At 35.5% G+C, this 13,361-nt stretch overlaps 1 protein-coding gene across 1 annotated transcript in view; it reads right to left on the bottom strand.

Moving 5' to 3' along the window:
- The window catches only part of KLHL4 (kelch like family member 4), a gene marked incomplete at both ends in the record, with an annotated part of 43,601 nt that overhangs the window by 15,377 nt on the left and 14,863 nt on the right, over window positions 1–13,361 (bottom strand). The window contains 3 exons of the mRNA XM_082488283.1: window positions 909–1,105; window positions 2,922–3,058; window positions 3,516–3,689. Of these exons, the coding sequence (XP_082344409.1) occupies window positions 909–1,105; window positions 2,922–3,058; window positions 3,516–3,689 (508 nt within the window). The remainder of the gene's footprint in view (window positions 1–908; window positions 1,106–2,921; window positions 3,059–3,515; window positions 3,690–13,361) is intronic.

Genomic DNA, 13,361 nt, shown 5'->3' with positions numbered 1-13,361 from the left:
CTGCACATGCCACTCATTTATTTCAGCACGTGGAAGTGTCCAATCTCTTGCTGGAATGCTCTCAGCATTATGAAGCCTCAAAACTGCTTTTGACATACTACGCTAATATTTCAAGCATAAAGCTGCTATGTGTCTCCTAACAAGTACTTCTATTTATATCTATTTAGCTCTAGTGGTTGCTACTCTTTTTGTGTTTAAAGTTGCTATAGCACATCTTTTTGCCCTGAATATTTATCCCTTGATTTGGTTTCACAGCAAGCTATCTTGCTTCTGTGTTTCCCACGCTCTGAATATTCATTTCTTGCTTTGAGCCAGAGGAGGATTATGGTCTAGTCAGGGATGTGTTGCTTTTTAGCATTCCAAATCTTTCCCATACATTCTTTATTTTGGCTCTTTTTACGTGTGTCTCACCTTAAAATCAGCTTTAGAATTTTCTTTGTGTTGAATGAAAAGCGCAAGAATGAGCCACTGATGTTTGCCTCTTGACGTTAGCCATGTTAAGGCCCTATTATATTTTTTGGAAGAAACGCATACAAATCATGCTGCAAATTTAAGTTCAACAAATACATCCTTCTACAAGGCAGAAGTCTGAAATAATAAAAACCAGAACGGAATTTTTTTTTTCTAAGCATGCGTTTCTGTCCTTCCAATACTTCTGTAACAGTCACAGTTCTTAAATTTCCCTTTAGAGACTGAGCTGGGCAGAGATGTCCTCGCGTCAGGGACTTTACAGAACCGACCCTGTCAGCATAGGAAGAGCAGAGCCACTGCATCAGTCTCAGAGAGAGCAGCACCCCTGAGCCCCGCTCGGCAGGCTCTGCTTTGCCAAAGCCCATATGTTTTCCAGGAGGATATTCACACTTGCTGTTAACAATATAATTGCAAAGCAGTTAGGTTGTTCCTCTTACCATAGTGTATGTGTGTGCCACCTTCAGGAGCTCTGTGCAGCCCTGAGCATCTCCAAAAGAGCGAATCCCAAGGCAGTTGGACGGATGGAGCTGCTTCATGAGGAAGTTGCAGCATACCTCGATAACCTGGGATAGCTGGAGAAGACAAGCTGCAGCTAGCAAACTTTCTATAGTGTCTTCCTTTAACTCTAGAATACCTGTGCAGTTTGCATATAGGGGGGGAAAAAAAGTTTTCTGTCATTTTCTTTGTATTTTTGTTACTTGAAAACTTCCCACTCCCCAATTTTTCTCCTCCTCTGAAAAATTTTGAAAAGAAGTGTCCTGTGATCCACAAATTCATTTTCCTTTCATGCTGAAGGGTTCTTTAAGCATACGTTCTAACAGACTTAAAGGATTCGATGGATTTTGAATACAATGATTGGAACATTTTTACTGGAGCTTTAACAGTATTAGATCTGATTTTGCCTGAAAAAAGTAAAATAAAAAGAAAGGTGTGATTAGAGAAAAACCTTTCCTAAAACTCAGATATTAATTCATAAAAGTATATATCAGAAGTTTATGTTACACACAAGAACTTCGGTATCAAAATGCTAGCAGTGCGTGCAGGAAACCTGATTTCTTTCATCATCTACTTGTGCATTTAAAGTTTTAATAAAATTATTACCTGACGTGAGAACTTTGGCAGATTCATAGATAGACTGGAAGGTGTCATTTTATAAGATCTTCCATTCTTGTTGCTTAGTGGATCGATCAATTCTATAGTTGATACATAGCACTAAAATCTTATTCCAAAAGAACTGGGGGTTTTTTATGTTTTCCATTTATCGTTACAACATCCAGTTGCCTCAGAAACATTAATTTCTCTTCCAGCTTCTTCAGTGAAAGGATGACACACACCATCTCCATTTAACACATGGAGAATGGCGGTATTGAGAGATTACAGTCAAAATTATCATCAGAGTAGAACTGTAAGAAGTTTCTTGTCTAAAGTTCACTTCTGATTTATTTCAGTAGAAAATGTAAATAATTCTGAAAGTTATAGCTCTCATCTCTGAAAGGCCCATTTATATTTCATTACCTAGGAAATAAGTAGCACTCAGTTTAGAGGCTTGGTTATTATCACATGAAGCCTATGATAGAGGCAGTAGGAAAATTCAGTTTTCCATAGCAGTCGTCAGCAGTCTTAATTTAGCACAATCCCATCTCTTCCCGATGTCCTTTGCTTTTTAGCTTAAACAATAGCTTCCAACTTCTGCAAGAAATGAGGAATGGCTGGCAGGGTGCAGAATAGGGTAGTTGTTTGGGTTTGGTTTTTACTATACGACTCAGAATAGTTACTGAATGTATATAGCAAAATTGGTCTTTTTGGCTCTTTGGTTCAACCATTTTGGATTCAGCAATACAGGGGTAAATGCTGAAAATGGGAGAAAATAAATCAGGGGAAAAAAATATATATACAGCACTCTGGTATTAAAATAAAATATTTAATTTCATTCAATAAAGTCTCTGTAATTTTTCAAGAGAACATAAGTAAACCTTTTTCAGAATGTGGTGGCACTTTCTCGTGGTAAAAGTTGCTCTTCTTGTGGGTGTGATAATATTCCTGTTTTCCTCTGATTATTCCTACACAACAGCTCAGAGTGAGCCAAATGACTGCCACCCAGGCAGACCATTTCTATAGCTACCCATGACAGGAGGGTTCATAGTACACTCTTCTGTGTCACTACATGAGGTGGGCAACAGGAAAAATATGTTCTTATTAAAATTCCTAAAATAATTTGTATCTAGTTAGAGACAGATGTCCAATATGAATTTGTTAACTGTTCTGAATGTCTTTTAGAATGCTATTATATAAACTAGTAATATTTATTCATCGTCTCTAGGGAAAGGTTTATATCGTGTATGCATGTATTTATGTACTAGTATGAAGTGGAATAAGTGACAATTATGTATGCATTGAATAGATTTTATCTTCCTTTACAACAACGATGTGGGTAATGGAGAAATGATTACCTGTGTAGGCATAGCGCACCAAAGCTTTCAGCGCGTCAGGGTCTACTCCCTCCATCTTGATCTCCTCTTGTTTTGCTTCACGCACATCATTAGTAAACATTGCAGCAAAATAATCAGACACTGCACTGAGAACCAACCTTGAAATAAAAGCATTTTAGGAGGACTGCAAATTACTTCATAATATCAATAGCAAGCATGAAATGCAGTACTCGTGTTATAAATTGTATGTGCAATAGAAACATTATCTTTAGCATAGGATTCAAAACTTATAGCAGTGAGCAATGAAGTTAAAAGGGTAATTAGTAACCTGATTTTCTCCCATAGTTCTTGTTTGGGCACATTTTCTTTACTGATCTTGGTATAATTTGACAGCAGCAAGAAGGGAAGATGGACAATATCTATGGTTCACATTAGAATTTCATTCTATTTGAAATAATGAGTATGTGACGCTGAGCACATCATTCTATTTCATTGTTAGTTGATGTCCTAACTATAGCAGCCATTCATTCATAACTGAACAGGGTAGGGATAAATTGACCTAGCATTTGGAAATTTCAGGCTTTGAAGCCATGTAAACAATACTGGGAAAAATACCTGTGAGCTGGAATCTTTTGGTCACCAACTAGGAGAAGAACATCACACAGCTGCTTCTGCTGCAGATAATTTTCCATTTTGCGGAAAGTTTGCTCTGCATGGTTTGTAGACTGGAAATACTCATCTGAGCCATTGGTGTTCATTCCAAGCAGTGAGCTGCTGGGCATTGATAGCCTGCAAGGGAAAGAGGCAGTGTGATGAGTGTAGCATTATAAATGCTGATTATGTTCAGAGGGCACTATAGAAATGTTTAAAATTATAAAGCTCTCATGCTCCTGGCCTTACTATGCCTTCTTCCTCTTTTTTTTTTTTTTTTTTTTTTTTTTTTCCCTGTTTGATATCTGCAGGTTCACTGCAGGTAACTGTAGCAGGTGGTGTTACTGAGTTTTCTACTTCCTATCAGTTTTGTCAAGGATGCACTGTTTGCACAGCATTGACACGTGATAAATGCAGCCTCCTGATCATTCACAAACAGAATACATTTAAAAAAAAAAAAAAAAACAAAAACAAACCCCAAACTATTTTCCTGTGATGCTAATATCTAAAGTATCTTTTGGTATGAATTTTTGGACTTTACGTGTCTTTAGGTCTTATTTCTGTTTCTCTTCATACTTTGTATATTAAATTACATTACTAAATGGGAATGAGTCAGAAGACAATTTGACAAGGACCATATAATTCTAGACAAATTACCAAAAAAAAACCTGATTAAATCATTACATTATATAGCCTTTAGACTCTGAATGTAAATAATAAAGACAAACTAATTTCTCCGCCTTTTCATGGAAATGTACATTATAAATATATTCCTCCCTCTCTAGAATTCTGTTAGCTGTTTCACTTATAAATACCCATAAAAACTATGTATACAATTTCTCTTATCCCATTGTTTTTTTAAGGCATCATTCCTTACTGCCTTTTAATTTGAATTATGTTGCATATTGAAACATCTTTTTGATATTTTGTTCAAAAAATATTAATTTTTATATTCATCTGTTTTAGTAAAACAGTAATGCATTTGTTGATATACATGTGTATATAACATATCTTTAAAATGCTGCAATCTTCAACACTATTTTAGTTAAAGATTTTCTTACAAAAATGTTTTTTCAGTTTAATAATGTATATTATTAAAATGTAAAGCACCTGTTTTTTAAATTCCCAAGCCCAACTAGGAAATAATGGCAGCTGGTTGACTAAATTTACTGGTTGTCTTTGATACTGTTAATGCATATTCATAAATAATTAAGAGAGACAAAAATCTCTTGATGAAATTAATGTTTTAAATTTAGCAGAATATTGGATTATATTCACCATTAAACATCTAGTTCAGAAAGTATAGAAATAAAAATGGCTAAATCAGGCTGAACCAGAAATACTATCAGAAAATAGAGATAAGTTAGATCATACATTTTCAAAGATCATACCTTGTTAAATAGCTAATCAGAATTCAAGGGGAATATTTAGAAATCAAATTATAATGTAATATTGTATTGAGACACAATAGTGTTTTCTGTCCCTCTGCAATACAAGAAAGTTGCTGTAAATCAGTGCTTTTCAGAATGGTACAGAACAAAATCGCATTTAGTATGGCTATTGTGTATCTTGGTTTTTCCAGACATATCTCTTTTTTCCATCTGAAAATCTATCAATACCAAGTTTTATGGATTTCTGTATTGCATTTATAGACATCCCACAGTGCATTTCGAATATGGCATCTTTTGGGCTCTGATATGTCAAAAACCTTCAGACCCCTGGTATATTTGATGGCTTTCGGATGCCTCAGAGCTCAACGTATTCATTCAGGCCTGGCCCTGCCAGACTCACTGGGTATGTAAGATCACTTACAGTCTGCAGAGACACATTATTTCTGGTATAACTGAGGTATGTCAGCCCAGAGATGTATGTATGCATCACCTGAGAAACAGCAGACCTGATGCATCTGAAATTCTCAGATGCACTGTGCGTGTGCACTGTATGTTCACATGTCTTTCTGCCTAGGCAACCTCAGAGTATGCCACTTATTGCAAACGTATTAAGATATACCAAATCAGTGCATTAAACTCTCTAGCTTTCTTTTGAAGCTCTTTATTACAATTTAAAATACATTTTCTTTTCTTTTTTTTTTAACAAAGGAAAAGGGGCAAATGAAGTTCACCTATAATGTGTATCCTTTGTAGTTTACAGCTTACAAAATTAATTTGTCTCAGTGAGTTTAATGACTATACTTTTTTATTTGTTTTCCTTCAATGCTTCATTGAAAATGAAGAAGCTGCAAAATTGGATTATATGCTCGTTAGTTTTGCATCAGCTACTTGACGCCAAATTCATACTCCGTAACATTCATGTTTTGCTATTTACCTCTTAAGCTTTCTTTAACATTTTTCAGAAAATTATTTCTTCAAAATTTCACATTCATTATATTCACTCTAAGGATTGTATTTAAGTATGTATTACGTTGCACTTATCCTTGCTGTTTGCAGAAATCAACTAAAATAATACTCAACCATCCCTACTGCAAATGTAAAGTACTAGTTTCTCGAAATGAATAATTAGCCCTAGTGTGTATATATTTGTGGGGAGAGGATTCATTTTTAAACTGCAAATACTTAAAGAGGGACTTCAAGTCTAACAGTCTCCTTCAGTCCTGGGTACTTTTCTCACGTGTTTTGCAGAGTGACCTTTAACTACAGCAGAAATACTGCTAACATAATTAATTATTTCAAAGACACGTCATCGGAGACTGAAAAATACTGAAAGCCATTCAGTATTAAGCCATTCCATTGAAGCCATTCCATTAACTTTGTTAATATTAATATTATAATTGCTGCTTTCTCTTCAGCAGCTGATTCAAAATGTTACCTATAATATATTATGGAAAGGGAAAAATTAAATTCAAAGACAAATATTTACTTTGTTTACTTAGTGTATGACTATCACTGCGGAGAGCTCAAATATTGATCTTCAGAAGATAGTACTGGGGATCAGTGAACTAAAGAAGACAGAGATTAAAGTACCTTGAAGAACAAGTCAGCAAAAATATCCTTGAGCCTGATGCCTTTATGTTGAATTCTACTATGGGGTGCTGTGGACTGTAGTACAACGACAGGCAAGCTAGCTGCAAAAGTATGAATATGTCTACCTGTCACATCTTGTTCTATGCGGGACAGGTTAATGTGTTGAGAACAACACATTTAGAGAATTCAAGGTTCATGCGAACCTACTCAGAAAGGAAGCATGTAGAAGATGGAGAAATACTTGTTTTCTTAAAAATGTGTACAAGTTTGGACAAACAAAATCTGAATATTGAGTAATTAAATTTCCAAAAGTGCATTAGTCCTGTGATGACCAAGAAATTCCTTTTTCACTCAGTCAGGAGGGGAAATTATCAAAGAATTGTTCTGACGAATCAGAAACCCAAGTTGCTTAATGTCATCTTTTCATTAGCGTTCACTAGGATGCTGAGTTGCGTTAACACCGTTAGCATTAGTAATAATGGCTTAAGAATGCAGATTAGCCTTGAGAGAGCAGAGATAAATCCATATTTAAATGATTCCAAAGTAGCTGAGCTCTATAAATTTTATCTTAGGTAGAGAGCCAAGTGAAATAATTTCAGAGTTTTCCTGTAAGGATTTGCGGAGGATAGTGAAAATATGGCATCATTTTTAAAAGGAAGCAAAAGGAAATTTTGAAACACGCAATATAAACTGAAAACTTGAAGAAATAATCAAAAAGCATTAAGCACCTAGATGATAACAAGGAGATAAATGCCAGCCAGCATGGCTGTTCAGAACAAATCATGGCATAACAACTTTCTTTTTTCTGACAAGATAACAAAACTTACTGGGCGAAAAGCATTAGTTGTCAGAAGTCATCTTGACTTCTGACACTATTTCATATTACATTTTCAAAATCGAGGTAGGATGGCATGTTTAAAGTGTAATAAATATAAGAGATATGAACAACTTGTATATCTGCTCTTGAAAATTTATCAGGAATCACTTTTAAAGGCAGACAATGCTCTGAACGCATTCCAGGCAAATTCTGCTTCTGATGCTGCTCCATATTTTTATTACAAACAAGCATAAGAGAGAAATCAGGTTTAAGTGTCACATCAATATATAATAGCAAGCCACAAACTTTTTCAGAACAGAATTTAAATTCAGAGAGCCATCTTTGCCTTTGTCCTTTTTGAAATTTAGGCAAATTTTTACTTGTCGAAGACGTGCTCACACTTGCGTGTGAGTAATTACCTAAATAAAACACGAGCTAAGAAATGACAGTTGAGGTAATAGCTAGATTATACTGAATTGTAAACAAGCTGTGATTCAAAACTGGTGGTGTGGAGGTAAAACTTCACCTTTTCTTTGGTCAGGAGAATTGATGAGATTAGTTTTGTGGTTCATTCCAGGCCTACAATTCTTTAAATTTCTGAATTATGCTAAAATTATTTTCTGTCTTCATAAAGTACTTTTCATTAACCAGCACAGCACCCTTCATTAATCAGTATATAAAGGATAAATTAATTTTCCTCATTATTTAATTAGAACATGATAAAACATAAATACCATTTATTTGCCGTGTCCTTTTTAAAATTCAGTATGTTCTTAAAGTGCTTCATTAAGTGTGCCTATGGCCAAAATGCAGAAAATAAACGTGATGATAAGGACTCTTAGAAGCGTAATAGTGCGTGAACACCAGGTAATGAAATGCAATATTTTAATTTTGTTGTTCTTGATAAGGTGATTATTTATGTTCTTATGGTGACCACTTCTCTTTTGGATATTTGTTGAATGTACCTAATTAACCTGCCATAATATTCGTGAAATTCAGTGTAATCAAGTAACAGTTCAGTTATAAGTATCACTTACAGATTTTGATTTTGGATCATCTTGCCTCTGCGCTGTAAATCATACCATCTATCAGCAGCAAACTGGATACCAGTTAGAGACATTAGACATCCTAAGGACTTTATCACAGCTGAAAACACCAATGTGACTTTAGCTTTGTGGTGCACTGTATGTGCTTTAGCGGTGACAAGGCAGGAGACAAAACTGCAACTTCATCAATCAGATTGTTTGTGCAGCAATATTTACAGTGCAACTCATCTTTTTTTCCCCTCTCGTTTGTTACTGCTTATTCAAGAAAACTGCGGTCAACCCCCATGTAGGCAACCTCTCCCTCTGCAGCTGTTTGAGCTCTGACCCTCTGTCTGTTCGGCAGTGACGTGGGGCTGGAGATTGAGAGTTGCTGTTTTCCTACGTCAAATCATAGGACCACAGCATCTGTTAGAGATAAACCGCATCAGTTGGCTGAGAAATAAGAAAAAGTTTTCAGTTAGGAAGCCATTTCTGAACACAGATAAAATAATGATGAAGTTGACGCACCTGTACTAATTGCTTGCTGATATGATCATGCTACATCAGTAACTGTCCCAACCTCTGCCTCAAAATTTCCACTGCAATTGTCTCCTTTATTATTTATTCTTCATAAATATAACAGCTGAAGATTGTGTGGAAGTTTTCAGGGTACGGGTAAAAAACTTTGATCCAAAAGAGTATGGAAAATTGTACTGTGTATTGATGACTGTTAAGGTAGTAAATTGAGGTAGTGATAATAACAGAAAATGATGTAGCAAACTAAGAAATAAACAATTGAAATGTATAATTATTTAAGTTAACGAGGGACTGCTGACTTCTACCCTACCTAAATTAAAAGTTCATACTGACAATTCCTTCAGAACTTGGAGCTTTTAAAACTGCCTGTTTTAAATATTTTTTTTATTGCTAGTATTAACATAAACCTGCCACTTTCCTCAGTTGGCATTAGTTAAAATAACTTTTCCCCTTTGGGATTACCAGTACAATTGTGCATATCATTAAACAGAGGAGCTTCAGCATACCACTGAAAGTACTGTAGCTGGTTTGAGTTTTGTTCTTCCCCCCAGACAGGATAACATACAGATGAATGCCACTATGATTCATAACAGGATGATTTTGGGTTAGGATATTTTGAATTCACCTATGAATAGAAAGCACGTATTTGGTGGGATAATTCCACTGGAAAACAGAGGTTCCAACCAAACTGCAGAGCCACTGCAGCCCTCTGTGCTGGTGTCAGCTGCGGCCACATCATGATTTCATCTTACAGAGAGGGGTAGATCCAAACATTTTTCCCCAGTAAGCTGTTTTCCTTTGGAAATTGTATATTTATTTTTTTAACAGTGGGGATTAATCATAAAATTATTTCCCAGGCTCACTGCAGAGCAGATTGTTCTTATTAGCACCTGTACTCCCTCCGTGGTTGATCTTTTGCTACTAGGGAGACAGTTTGTTGAAAACTTCATGCATTCCTTTATTGGCATCTTGTGTCTACAGTAGAGTTTTATGTGTGCAATTTGCTGTATACAGATAGTTAAGAAATGGGCTATTCCTATGTACAAAGTAAATAGTTTCTGTAGTTTATTCTGTGTAGAAGCACAGTAAGATCTGGTCTAGGTCTTCTTTAGTTGCACTATATGAATCATTTTTGTTCAACTGCTCAAGACAAACATTTTAAAATTTCACTATTATATAAATGCCTATTTAAGAGTGACAGCCTATGGGATTTTGCTCCTGAATTTTGGGGCTCAGTTTTGAAAATTGCTCAGCAGTTTATTGCAGACCCATTCACAAATTTCAAGAGACTTTAAAATAAGGAGTCAGCTGGCCTCCACTTCTCTGGAGTCAGAATGATAGGTTGGGAAAGGCCACCGAGTGAGTCCCGTTGACCTGTGTGGCTTTGCATGCAGTGCCCCACACTGCCTTCCCAAAAGGAGTCGGGGTCGTAGCACAGCTTCACTGGGAGTAAAATCCACAGTCCTTTGACAGGTGCCCAAGGTGAAAATTTTTAGTGCGCTGGTGTAAATTGTTGAATTCAGTAAAAGGACTGTAGGAACAAAACTCAGTAAATCTTTCTTTTGATATTTGATGGCCGTTAGATTACACAGCATAACTAGGGACTTTATCACAGCAACCTGTCAGTGTTAAAATTTGTAATATAGTAGGAGATTTCAATTTAAATAATGATTCTCTTCCTGATTCAGACTAATCTGAACATGAAACTTTACTATAAATATTATGATGGCATTACTTGAGAACACTTATTTCCATAGCATAAGATACTTAAGAGCACACTGCCTGTATGTCCCCGAGTGTTTTATTATAACAGATATATGTCTATATTCAATGATGAAGTGAGCATCTCGGACAAATCATTTAAATTAATGCCATCTTAAATCACCATTCAAGAACATTATCCTCCAGGAGAATTAACACTGTATTCATTTACATTATGCAATAGAGAATAATAACTAAGTGAAACGTTTCAGATAAAAACATAGGACTATGCATATTACTATCTTAAAATCAACCTTTGTTCTCATAATGCCAAATGTAGTGGGAGCTGCTTATCTCAAATACCAATGTGCCTTTTTTCTCAAATCATAAACAATGCTTGAATTCACTTTTTACTCTTTGTTTGCATGTATATAAAAAATACCATCTTACTATTCACACATAGGAAGTTTTGAAGCAGATATTTCGAGATTACAAGTAACTGCTGAAAATTAGTTTAGAATCAATCAGATGTAAAGTCTGCATGCCGTTCCTTTAGAACTACCTTGATAACTACACAAAGTTAAGCAGATGCCATACAAGGATAAGGAAATTACAAGAACTGAATTACAAAAGTTGAATCTTGCTCTTTAACTATGATTCATTGTAATAAAATCAATTTCCATACACTAATATCAATAGATGTTTTTGAACTAACTTAAAAGTTTGATTAGAAAATACTAGGCTAAATACTGATGCAGGAAGCAGCAACTTCATAGAAACTGAAGACATTAGCCATGATGTTGTTTATACGAGTGATGATTAGGGCCTGTAGTAATTATTTATTATAGCAACCAAAAGCCTATACTTTTCTCTGAAACAGCATGCTCAACCACTAATGCGCTGATTCAACCACTTCCTGCAGAAGAAGGAAATATTTCCCTGCATGGTAATATTGTATGTCTGGTATAGTGAATATTGTTGTATAACTCATTTTTAAACAAAACTATAGCTTAATTAATATTCATTTTTCCTAAGACAAGCAAGAAAATCAATGCTAAGTGATTGTACAGGAAAAAAAACGAAACAAAACAAAACAAAAAACCAACCAACCAAAAAAAACACAAGCCAATGGCAGAAAAGTTTGATTTAAATCCAAGCATGACTATTGTCAGATGAAACTAATTAAGTCCATGTTTCTTACTGCATTAAGCACCTTTCAGAAAGACCCCTGATGGGAGAGACTGTGGGGAAGACAACCTGCTTTTTGCTCTCCCCTTTCACTATTTTGGGGGAAAGTGGTAAAAAGGGGAGCTTGGGAGACATAAGTATAAGAAAATAATGAATGTGAAGTGGTTCTGTCTCCAGTGAACAAAACTTTGAAAAGCCAGACAGTAACAGAATCAATATCAACAATCGTTGCCCCTATCATTTTGAGCTCGCAGCTCAGATATGGACACTGCTGTGAGATTTTCTTTAAGACCTCTTGATTTATGAAAACTCAAACCACTACCATAATACCTTAATACATACTTCTTATGTCTTTTTTGTACTTCATCAAAGGCAAAGGGACTCTGTTCTTGTGCTTGCCATGACCATTTCATTTTTTGCATCGTTTTCTTTTCTACTTTTATCTGTTTAGATTCTAACAAAGCAATAACAAGACTTGCGTTTCACTTCAATGGGAAAACGTGATAACCCCCGCTTCAGCTGAAGGCACCACTTTAAATTTCACTTCACTTTACATAACATTTCCCCAGTAATGTAAAATTGTATGGGCTTGTTCCAAAATACCTTCTCACCTGATTCAGCTGGTCTGCTGGATACCTCATTCAAGGCTAAGCACTACTGCAATGGAAAAAAAAAAAAAAGTATGATTCTTAACCTATTTAGCCAGTGTGCCCTGTTAACAGGTGTGTTGTAAAAGTATTTAATAGATCAGTCTCAAAGCTACTGTCCTTTCTCTCCAAATTAAGGGGAAAGGGAACATTTGTTACTCTCTTTATAGCTCAGGATTAACAGAGGATACAACAAGGAAGTGATTAAAACCAAAATCACCTACTTATTTGTTGAGACTCTTCTTACTACTGACCTGAGGTTGTTTCATGTTAGGATCTTCAGACTTTTGGGGTTTGTGCTCTTCCTTTTAGCTTCTCATAATTGCAGATTGTTTTAAAGAGTGAGAGAGAGTGCGTATAAAGGTATGATCAACCTCACAGATAGAAAGCGAGAGGTAGACTGAAGTTCTCTAGTCTATAAGGTCTTGTTAGCTACATAATTTTATCTAGGGTCAATTCCTCCTCCTTAATTGTATAATTATACCCTGAGAGAGTTTCCCTCTGTTAGAGCGAAATATTTCTGTCTGTTCATAGGTACAGCTATCCTGATACCAATGTACTCTACAGCTAGTTGTTATCTTCTGGTTTTCTGTGTCAGAAAACATAACTCAAACTTAGGTCTAGAAAGGTATTAAAATAACGTAGCCTGCTGTATTCATATCTGACTTAATTGAGTGGATTTGCTTTGAAGTCAGTACAAAAAAACCCAGCATACACTGAATACCCTTCCATGTATGCCAGAAGGAATTGTCTACATTATAAATTATGTAGAGTATTGTGCTTTATCTTCTGCTCTTATCCTTGGTCACTGACTTTCACTTTTATAATATCTGAGAAATATCTTAGTATTCATTATTATATGCATTTTTGCTAATGTCAGAAGTTAATGTCCACTGGACATTGAGTAGGCTTCC

Source organism: Vanellus vanellus (genome assembly GCF_965231255.1).
Source record: "Vanellus vanellus genome assembly, chromosome: 10".
Taxonomy (NCBI): domain Eukaryota; kingdom Metazoa; phylum Chordata; class Aves; order Charadriiformes; family Charadriidae; genus Vanellus; species Vanellus vanellus.
This window is presented reverse-complemented; position numbering and strand designations above follow the sequence as displayed.